At 41.2% G+C, this 11,653-nt stretch overlaps 1 protein-coding gene across 1 annotated transcript in view; it reads right to left on the bottom strand.

The window, feature by feature from the left end:
* Positions 1-1,009: 1,009 nt before the first annotated feature.
* USP19 (ubiquitin specific peptidase 19) overlaps positions 1,010-11,653 on the bottom strand; it is a 99,497-nt gene continuing 88,853 nt past the window's right edge. The window contains exon 21 of the mRNA XM_089671643.1: positions 1,010-1,742. Coding sequence (XP_089527769.1) covers positions 1,605-1,742 — 138 coding nt within the window. The 3' untranslated portion in view covers positions 1,010-1,604. The remainder of the gene's footprint in view (positions 1,743-11,653) is intronic.

Here is an 11,653-nt window from a genome sequence, read left to right as displayed (position 1 = left end):
AAACTGAGGCAGCCTGGGTAAAAGAGGTGAGGTCAACCTTTCTTTACTTCTGACAGATATAACTCAACTGTTACAGGGGATGTCAACTTTGTTTGCCAAACTTCTGCAACCCTTTGCAGGTGTTATGGCTTCATTGGCTGATTAGAGTGGGACACTTTTAGCTGAGAATATTCCACCTTTTCACAATATTCTCATTTTTTGAGATTGTGGATTTGGGGTTTTCATGAGCTGTAAGCCATAATCATCACAATGACGACAAATCACGGCTTGATCTATCTTGCTTTGCATGTAATGAGTCTATCTCATATATTAGTTTCACCTTTTTAAATTGCATTACTGAAATAAATGAACTTTTGCACGATATTATAAATTTTTCAAGTTACAACTGTGTGTGTGTGTGTATATTTATATTACACATACACACACACATTCATATATACACACACTGCATGTTGAAATGCATTTTTTTATATATTACAAAACATATGAAAAATGTTTAAACATATATATTTTTTTTTAAATATATTCTTCAGATTTTTTTGTAACATATAAAAAAAAGTCATTGTAACATTTTTACGTATATTTGTAAAGGCATTCCAAAAATGTAGAGTTGATTTATTTTTTAAAGACATACAATATATTTGAAAATGTATGTTTAAAAATATTTTTCATATATTTTGCAATAAAAATGCATTTCAACATGCAATATATATATATATATATATATATAAATAATTTATTTATTGAAATATATTGAATATGGCCCAAATTGTGGTATTTCAAATATATGTCAATATATTTGAGAAGAGTATTTTTAAAATATATTTTTCTTCCATGTGGGTAGCCTCTAATGGAAACACCACGGAGGTTCTCAAAGCTGAGCTGCTAAATCCCTGCTGGGAAGTGAACAAGCATGCTTCTGCAAGAAACCATACAGGTTGTAAATGAATCTGAACGTAAGGCTTTCACAGCCAGTGATTAATTTGTGCTCATTAAAAGCAGCAACATGTATATGTATATAACTTTTAATGAATTTATTTATTGTCAGGTACATTCTGAATAGCATGTTTCCCGTCTCCTTGATCTGAGTGCAGTGGTTCTTTCATCATCCTCAAGGAGCCGGCTTCGGATGAATAGATGGAATCTCCGGTCATACACTTCGATACACTGTGGGTACGGTGAGTGCAGTTTTAGCGTCAAGGATTTGTTACAGGTCATCTACACTCATCGGGGGAACCTGTACATACTGCAGAGAACTAGGAAGGAGAGGGGGGGGGGAATGTCCAAAATCATAATACAAGAAAGGTGCATGGGTGCGGTAAACCCCAGCAGCGGCGCAGAGAACCAGGTCGTTCTTCGGATGCCGTGCGGGTTCAAGACAATAAACTTGTGGGAGCTAGCTTATGGTGACGCCAAAAAAAGGAGCCATAACATCTCCCTTTTAAAAAGAAAAAAAAAAAAAAAAGAAGGAACAAAAAATATCGAACAAATTAATTTTAACAGCTATATACAACCACTGTCAGCACGTAGTTCCATATTACAAACACACAGGGGTGGGGGGAGGGGAGAAAAAAAAAAAAAACCACGCTCTTCTCAAACGTCTGCTAATCGACGTCTTCCATGTTGCTGTAAGATGGCGCAGGCTCTGCCGAGTGCGGATACAGGTCTGAAACGGCTTCTGCGGTTACTTGGGAGGCTTCCTCTGAGTTTAGGTTGGGCCCATAAGTCATGGTGCTGACTCCCTAAGAACAAGCAGAAAAGACTAAAATTAAATAAACGAAAATTAAAGGCCACTCATCATCAACAACATCTACTGTGAGGAGGATTATGCAAGTTTAAAGGGTAACTCCAATTTAGTGGGAAAAATAGCAAATTAAAAAAAAAAAAAAATAGCAAATAAAAAAAATAAATTAAAAAATTAACAAATTAAAAAAAATAATAAAAATAGCAAATTAAAAATAAATAAATAATATAGCATATACAATTGCGACACAAGTATTGTAATTGAATGTTATTAATTCCCTTTCCTGTTCAATCTGTAGTGCTTTGATTTTCTGTAAAATGCAATATGGCAACCTGGAAGTGTTCTGTACACAAATAGTGTACAGTAGAAAAATCATTTCCTGCTTGTGTGATCGGCTCACTCATTTTCTATACTAGTCAGATTTCAGGCATCCCCTGCAACAAAAATGTCATTTTTGGTAAGATACAATAGAATCTAAAAAGGGATGCAGACCCTGACACTTTCCTCAGAGCCTGGCAGGTGCAGCAGCTGATCGATAATTATGAAACCACTCCCATTAGTCTCACTTTCCACATGGACACACACAGTTCTTTTTTCAGCACAACAAAAAGGTAGGAATTTGCAACAAAGTTTGTTAACCATTTGCCCTCCAGAGGATTTCCCCCCTTTCCTGACTAGGCCATTTTTTGCGATACGGCGTTGCGTTCCTTTAACTGACAATTGCGCGGTCATGCAACACTGCACCCAAATTTACGGCCTTTTCTCACGAATGAAGCTTTCTTTCGGTGGCATTTGATTGCCCGTGTGGTTTTTATTTTTTGTGCTTTAAAAAAAAAAAAGCGACTATTTTGAAAGAAAAAAAAAAAAGGATATGTTTGACTTTTGGCAATTAAGCATGTCCAGTACAATTTAAAAAAAAAAAAAAAAAAAAAAAAATCTAAAATTTCGTCATGCATGTAGGCCAAAATGTATTCTAAGACATGACTTTGCTAAAAAAAAAAAAATCCCAATATGTGTAAATTAATTGGGTTACATGAATGTTATAGCATTTACAAATGGCTATATATATATATTTTAGTAATAGTGGCGATCAGCGACTTATAGCGGGACTGTGGCGGGCATTCTGACACTGGGGGGAACTTACTTGGTGTGACTGACACTGTACTAATGACACTGGGCAGGAAGGGGTTAACATCTGGGGAGATCAAAGGGTTAACTGTGTGCTGTTTTACTATGGGGGCTGGGGCTGTGCGCTTCACTGTAAGCACACTGCTTTGGATGGTTGTGCTGTGCACATGGAAAGCAGTGTGCAGGAGCTGACATGGGAGAGCACTGTGTTGTTTACAAACAGTTCTCCCCCCCATCGGAGATGCTCGGCAATCAGTGGGCGCCGGCGAGTAATCACCGGCCGGGACCCAGTAACTAACAGCCGTGCCCACAAATGGCGGACCGGGTAGGGCGCACGCGCCCCTTACCCGGAAATGCAAAATCACACATTTTATATATATATATATATATATATATATATATATATATATATATATATACACACACACACACAATTTTGCTCACCCGTGCCATCCTGTAGCAGTATTTCTGCAATAGGGCAGACAGGAAGCGGTTAAAGTCCCTGCAATGTACAAAGATCACCCAGAGGGGAATGTTTTTTTCTCAAAAGAGGAGGCACTCTCTAAATAAAGAGGTTCAAAGTTTTATGGTCCTTGAGGTTGCATGCACTCAACATGAGCACCCATGTTGGGTGACAATCATCAAAATGAAAGACCATCACTTGCCACACACAAACAAATCAACTGGTTGTAGTTCTAGAATTCACAGCTTCAACAATTCGATGTCTTAGATCTTGAAGAGTATCAGGCATAGGTGGGACAATAGCCCTTGTCTTATGTACCGTCACAGGTAAAAAAAATTGCTGATTTAAAAATCGCTAATGGTCTTAAACACTAAATGTCTGAAGCTGTGAATTCAATAACTAGTGACCAGCTGATTCGTGTGTGGCAAGGAATGGTCTACCGGTTTTATGTTTGTTGGCCAACACATGGGGCTCATGTTGAGTGCATGCAACCTCAAGGACCATAAACCTTAAACCTTCCTCCATCCAGTGATGTGAAAAATGTGCTTCCATCTCATACAGTTTGCTTGATATAAAAAGTTGAAATCTGCTCCATCTTTTTTTGCATAACCCCGTATGTTACATTATTTAAACTTGCATAATCATGGTGCTCATGTTGAATGCATGCAACCTCAAGGACCATAACACTTTGAACCTTCCTCTATCCAGTGAAGTACAGAATGTGCTTCTATCCCAGTTTGTTTGAAATAAAAAAAAATTGAAATCTGCTGCATCTTTTTGCATAATCCTGTATATTATATTATTTAAACTTGCATAATCATGGTGCTCATGTTGAGTGCATACAACCTCAAGGACCATAAAACTTTGAACCATCCTCTATCCAATGATGTGCAAATTGTGCTTTTATCTCTTAGTTTGTTTCAAATGAAAAGTTGAAATCTGCTCCATCTTTTTGAATAACCCTGTATTTAAACTGAAAAAGGGAATGGATTTTTCCCAACACACGCGTGACTTTCTGTTCAGTCATCACGTTCTGTTTGTCTAATATAGCAACGCAATACCAGGCTACACAACACATTTCCATAGACTGCCATCTATCTTCTTTCATGTCCAGGTGTGATGACATACATGTGTACTTGTTGACATTTCTTTTGCATGTTACATTGTTTTAGGTCACATCCGGAAAGATCACACTTTTTCCAATATTTACCCCCCCCTTCCTCCTGCAACAAACTGCACCACTCGGCACTCTCAGAGCACGTACACCAGCAGTTGTCAACCTATGAGCTAAGGGGGGCCATAACAAGGACCCATGACATCACTGAAGGGCGGCACATAAAGTACAATATATGTAATGCTTGAGAGGAGAGTCTCTGTACTTCCCCTTTAACATATGCAGTTCATGTACAGCAGTCACTAACCTGGCCAATTGAACCCGAGTAGAAAACAAGGAAATGCATGAGAAGAGGCTAAATTTGGTGAAAAACATAAAACCGGTAGATTCAAAGACAGCTTAAGTTCTATGCACATGTAAAAGCGGAGCTTGCTGCCATTCCTGCCGCCCTATTAGTCCTTTTATGAATTGGGAAGACTTCTTGGCCAATAAGGAGCCTAGGGAGGTGGCACCAGGGCTTGGCCAAACTCAACTTTTACTACACAATTTGAAGTTCTATATTGCTGCGACTACCTTTTATATCTGGAGCAGCTGAAATTCTGACATGCAGGTTATGATTGGCGCTCCCTTTCTTGTCCTTCTTACTGTCAACTACCGTATTTTTCGCCGTATAAGACGCACCTGACCATAAGACGCACCTAGGTTTTAGAGGCAGAAAACAGGAAAAAAAAAATTCTGAACTAATGGACTGCAGACACAGCACAGGGATGACCAGAGACTGCGGACAGAACAGGGATGACCAGAGACTGCGGACAGAACAGGGATGACCAGAGACTGCGGACAGCACAGGAGATGACCAGAGACTGCGGACAGCACAGGAGATGACCAGAGACTGCGGACAGCACAGGGATGACCAGAGACTGCGGACAGCACAGGGATGACCAGAGACTGCGGACAGCACAGGGATGACCAGAGACTGCGGACAGCACAGGAGATGACCAGAGACTGCGGACAGTACAGATGACAGCTGACCTTTGGGGAGGTGGGGAGCGGGTACCTGAATTTGACAGGTACCCGCTCTTACTTCCGCAGAGTTTTTGTTTGATCTTACCTGTTCCTCGATCCAGCGGCGCGCTGTCTTCCCGGCTTCTGTAATGGCGCTCGGCATGACAGCCGGGTGCCCAGTGCGCATGAGCGAGAAGCACTTGCGCTTTGTGATTGGTCCGGCGGCTTCTGGGATCTGTCATGTGTCCCAGGTACCACCTTACCATTCACAAAAAGCACCGCTTCTTGCGCATGCGCACTTGGCACCCGGCTGTCATGCGCAGTGCCCACACTACAGAAGCCGGGAAGACAGCGCGCCGCTGGATAGAGGAACAGGTAAGGTCCCGCTGCAGAGCAGAGCGGCCGGCCCGGTATTCTGACACGGCCGCGGTGGAAATACCGGACCAGCCGCTCCATATGACGCACTGACATTTCCCCCCCCCCAGTTTTGGGGAAGAAAAAGTGCGTCTTATACGGCGAAAAATACGGTAAGCGTAGTAGTTAATAGCAGATTTAAAAAAAAAAATAAAAAGTGGCAACTCGCTGTGGAAGTTTAACAAATCTCTCATCTCATAGAACAATGATGGTTATACGAGTGATTTGAGATTCCACAGCGAGTTGCCACTTTTTTTTTTTTTTTTAGTAAACCTGCTACTAACTACTACACTTCATTAGCGCCCCCTTTCCTGTCTCTCACAATCCACAGATATGACTTCAATCTGAGTGTGGAGCTGCTGCTATCGTAGTATTACAAGCTACCTGAACCCCCGGTTCACATATATGCGGGCTGCGTTTTGCTCGGACACGAGAGCCCATTCATTTGAACGGCCCCGTGACACGCAGGGAAGAAGTCCCTGCACTTCTTTGGAAAACGCAGCTGAGGTCCCCAGTACGATTGCGTTTTCTAGTGCGGGCGGCATGCCATTAGAACTAATGGCACCCGCCTGCAGCTCCACATTCCTCTGTGTGGGTGGTGCACGGATTTTCGTGCGGATCTGCAGCAGCTCCACCCACACAGATGTGAACCTAGGGTTAGACTTTTTACATATATCAAGGACTTTATTATTTCTGGTACCTGCTCTCTTTGAACCTTTCTTGCGTCATTATCTCATATTTTATTGAAGGGAACCTTTCCTTAAGCTTTATTTATTTTTCTATCATATGCCCGCCCCTTTGAATTGCCCATTTGTGTGATGTGTTTAGAGTATGGTTTATGCTGTATTTGTGTTTTCTAGCACCTGTTGGAATAGATACAAACGCACACAAAAAAGATGGAATCTGTCACTGCCAATTTCTTTCAAAAGATATCATCACAGCCTCGTGAGCCACTAGGGTTCAAGTAAGCCATCATTTCAATTCTTGTTTTTTGGATATTTGGGCAGCACAGTGGATAAATGGTTAGCATTTTCACCTGGCAGTACTCGGGTCATTGGTTCGAATCCCAACCACTGCACCACCTGCCTGGAGTTTGCATGTTCACCTGGCAGTACTCGGGTCATTGGTTCAAATCCCAACCATGGCACCACCTGCTTGGAGTTTGCATGTTCTCCCTGTACCAGGTACTCCGGTTTCCTCTAACACTCCAAAGACATGCTGGTAGGTGAATTGGCTCCTGTCTAAATTGGCCCTAGTATGTGTATGTATGAATGTGAGTTAGGGACCTTAGATTGTACGCCCCTTGAGGGTTAGGGACCTTAGATTGTACACCCCTTGAGGGTTAGGGACCTTAAATTGTACGCCCCTTGAGGGTTAGGGACCTTAGATTGTACACCCCTTGAGGGTTAGGGACCTTAGATTGTACACCCCTTGAGGGTTAGGGACCTTAGATTGTACTGCCCTTGAGGGTTAGGTACCTTAGATTGTACGCCCCTTGAGGGTTAGGGACCTTAGATTGTACGCCCCTTGAGAGTTAGGGCCCTTAGATTGTACACCCCTTGAGGGTTAGGGACCTTAGATTGTACGCCCCTTGAGGGTTAGGGACCTTAGATTGTACACCCCTTGAGGGTTAGGGACCTTAGATTGTACGCCCCTTGAGGGTTAGGGACTGATGTGAATGTACAATATATATGTAAAGCGCTGTGTAAATTGATGGCGCTATATAAGTACCTGAAATAAATAAATAACAAGCGTATAAGATCCTCAACAGAACTCTAGGAGTGTTAATTGGCTCCCGTCTAAATTGGCCATATATATATATGAATGCGAGTTAGGGATCTTAGATTGTACATCCCTTGTGGGTTAGGGACTGATGTGAATGTACAAAATATATGTAAAGTGCCGTGTAAAATGACAGCCTATATAAGTACCTGTAATAAATATTTATATCTTAAATTCCTTTTACATTTTTTTTTTTTTTTTTAATTAGAAATGCTTCCTCCCTCATAAATTGCTCATTTCCTGACAGGAATAATTTATGCAGCAGCAGCATCAGTGGCCTATCTTCTCACAGAGCACAAGATGTACATGACCACCATCATTTCAGAAGTACTGCGGTTTGTATTTTGGGATTTAAATAATGCAATCAGTAATTAGGAGTCTATTGAAAGATCTACCGGCTCTACAGCTTCATCTTCTAAACCAACAAAGGGTGTGAATGAGCATGCCTACAGAGAGAACGAATGATGAAAAATCTCCAGTGTTACCTAGTTGCAGCTTTGGGTAGGACATGCTTGATATTTAAAACATTTAGGGCTCATGCACATTGGACATTTATTGCTTCCCAAGGACGCCTTGCTCCAAGGGAGGGAGGAAAGAGCAGTATTAAAAACACCTACAGCCACATTTTGTAAATGTGTTAAGGCGTGTCAAGTGCCTGGGCATTTGTTCATTCCACTGGCCTTTGGAATGAATGAATGAATGGCCTTTGGAATGAATGAATGCTCAAGCTCTCAATGCATGGAACGCTTAAGCGCATTTAGACATGTCAAGTGTTTTCTGTGCTGAAATTCTCCTCTCCTGATTGTACTGGCCCCTGGGGTATTTTGTTTAGCCTCTAAACTCTTGTGTGTATGGACACAGGCTAACCTTGAGGGGAATTTAGAAGCCAAAAAAAAAAAAGTCAAATGCCCTTTAACCACTTTCCGTCCGGCCCATGTATACAAACAGCCGGACGGGGACAGAGCAGGATCGGGTTGCCATACATAACAAGCGCCCGCCATTTTAGCCTGTTTATAGAGGTGTAATTTTGTTGTTTTTTGTATCTATAATATTCTTTGTTATACCTTTCCTTAGTAGCCTGTATATACAGTGGGGATCAAAAGTTCGGGCACCCCAGCTAAACATTTGTATTAATGTGCATAAAGAAGCCAAGGAAAGATGGAAAAATCTCAAAGGCATCAAATTACAGATTAGACATTCTTATAATATGTCAACAAAAGTTAGATTTTATTTCCATCATTTACACTTTCAAAATAACAGAAAACAAAAAAATGGCGTCTGCAAAAGTTTGGGCACCCTGCAGAATTTATAGCATGCACTGCCCCCTTTGCCAAGCTGAGACCTGCCAGTGTCATGGATTGTTCTCAATCATCGTCTGGGAAGACCAGGTGATGTCAATCTCAAAGGTTTTAAATGCCCAGACTCATCTGACCTTGCCCCAACAATCAGCACCATGGGTTCTTCTAAGCAGTTGTCTAGAAAACTGAAACTGAAAATAGTTGACGCTCACAAAGCTGGAGAAGGCTATAAGAAGATAGCAAAGCGTTTTCAGATGTCAATATCCTCTGTTCGGAATGTAATTAAGAAATGGCAGTCATCAGGAACAGTGGAAGTTAAAGCAAGATCTGGAAGACCAAGAAAAATATCAGACAGAACAGCTCGCAGGATTGTGAGAAAAACAATTCAATACCCACGTTTGACTGCACGATCCCTCCAGAAAGATCTGGCAGACACTGGAGTTGTGGTACACTATTCCACTTTAAAGAGATACTTGTACAAATATGGTCTTCATGGAAGAGTCATCAGAAGAAAACCTCTTCTACGTCCTCACCACAAAAATCATCGTTTGAACTTTGCAAATGAACATATAGACAAGCCTGATGCATTTTGGAAACAAGTTCTGTGGACCGATGAGTTTAAAATTGAACTTTTTGGCCGGAATGAGCAAAGGTATGTTTGGAGAAGAAGGGGCACAGAATTTAATGAAAAGAACCTCTGTCCAACTGTTAAGCATGGGGTTGGATCAATCATGCTTTGGGGTTGTGTTGCAGCCAGTGGCACAGGGAACATCTCACGAGTAGAAGGAAAAATGGATTCAATAAAATTTCAGCAAATTTTGGATGGTAACTTGATGCCATCTGTGAAAAAGCTGAAGTTAAAGAGAGGATGGCTTCTACAAATGGATAATGATCCTAAACACACCTCGAAATCCACGGGGGATTACATCAAGAGGCGTAAACTGAAGGTTTTGCCATGGCCTTCACAATCTCCTGACCTCAACATCATTGAAAATCTATGGATAAACCTTAAAAGAGCAGTGCGTGACAGACAGCCCAGAAATCTCAAAGAACTGGAAGACTTTTGTAAGGAAGAATGGGCAAAGATACCTCAAACAAGAATTGAAAGACTCTTGGCTGGCTACAAAAAGCGTTTACAAGCTGTGATACTTGCCGAAGGGGGCAGTACAAGATATTAACTCTGCAGGGTGCCCAAACTTTTGCAGACGCCATTTTTTGTTTTCTGTTATTTTGAAAGTGTAAATGATGGAAATAAAATCTAACTTTTGTTGACATATTATAAGAATGTCTAATCTGTAATTTGATGCCTTGTGGAGATTTTTCCATCTTTCCTTGGCTTCTTTATGCACATTAATACAAATTTTTAGCTGGGGTGCCCAAACGTTCGATCCCCACTGTAGAGGTGTCATTTTGTATCTATAATATTCTTTGTTATACCTTTCCTTAGTAGCCTGTTTATAGGGGTGTCATGTTGGTTTTTTTTTATTTTTATATTTAGAATATTATTAGATGCACAGCAAGAAATTTTTTACAGGAAGAATCATCACCAGAAGAATCTATTCTCCGGACCCTTGCTAACGCTAGTACTTCATCAGGCCTCTTGACAAGAGTCTCTCAATCGCAGGTTCGCCAAGCGAGGTACACAGAAAGGGTGTGATAAACTTTCAGGGCCCCCAATCCAGGGAAAACCAGGGTTGCCCCCGCCCCCCAAGGAAGGGACAGAAGGCACCAAGGTAGTAAACATGGGTAGGGTCTCTGAAAACTTTTTTTCGTTAACTCTCCTTTGAAGAAAGAGGAGCAATCTCTTAGATCACGGGGTAGGAAGTGGAATAAATATTTTTACAAGCAATACTATTAGGCTCCATGTACACTGCAGCTGATAAACTCACGTTTAGGAGCTTTTCTGCGTTTTTTTCAGCAGCCCCTGAACTCTCCCTAATGTTTTCCTATGTGTCCATGTACACATCGTCGTTTACAGGCAGTTCAGTTTACAGTCGTTTTTTTTTTTTACGCACCAAACTTGCGTTCAGGAGTAGATTTTATCAGCATTTCAAACGCCAAACGCTTGTAAACGCGGCTAACCTCGTTTATAAGAGTTTACATTTAGAAGAGTTTTTTTTAACTGTTCCATATCCAGATGCTGTCCAGAGCCTTTTTTCATCATCAGAAATGCATGCAAAGCGTTTTCCATGTATTCAAATGGACCCGGCACACCAGCGCAGTCAGTTCCAGGTTTCATGTGAAGGAAAAAATGGTAGAACGCGCCGCATTATGCTCATGATGGGATCCATAGTGAATACAACCAGAAAAGACAGGTCATCTCAACACATACTGCTCTCTCTGCTTCTGCTCTCTCTATTTCTCTCAAAATGTCTGAAATAGTTAATTTACTATTTTTCAGTGCATTCTGGTTATTTGGGAGGGTCTCCTGAGGTTATCTTTAAAAACACTTCTAAACGCAAATAAACGCGGTATGCAAATGCAGCTAAACAGATGTTTTTTTAACCTACGTTTTCCAGCAGTTTCCATCGTTCAGAAGTGTTTTCCAAACGTCCCGTGTACAAGAGCCCTTATTGGCTAAAATACTGTATGTGACGAAGATCTCATTGACCAATAGGTTAAGAGACGGGCAAGAGAACGGCTATCTTCGGATTGGATTTGCAATATAAAAATATCCAAATTTGGGCATTTCTGGAGGCCAGGGG

The sequence above is a fragment of the Staurois parvus genome, unplaced genomic scaffold, assembly GCF_062004578.1.
Source record: "Staurois parvus isolate SC_StPar_1 unplaced genomic scaffold, SC_StPar_1.0 ptg000111l, whole genome shotgun sequence".
Classification (NCBI taxonomy): domain Eukaryota; kingdom Metazoa; phylum Chordata; class Amphibia; order Anura; family Ranidae; genus Staurois; species Staurois parvus.
The sequence above is the reverse complement of the archived record's forward strand: the minus strand, read 5'-3'. Positions and strand labels throughout refer to the sequence as shown.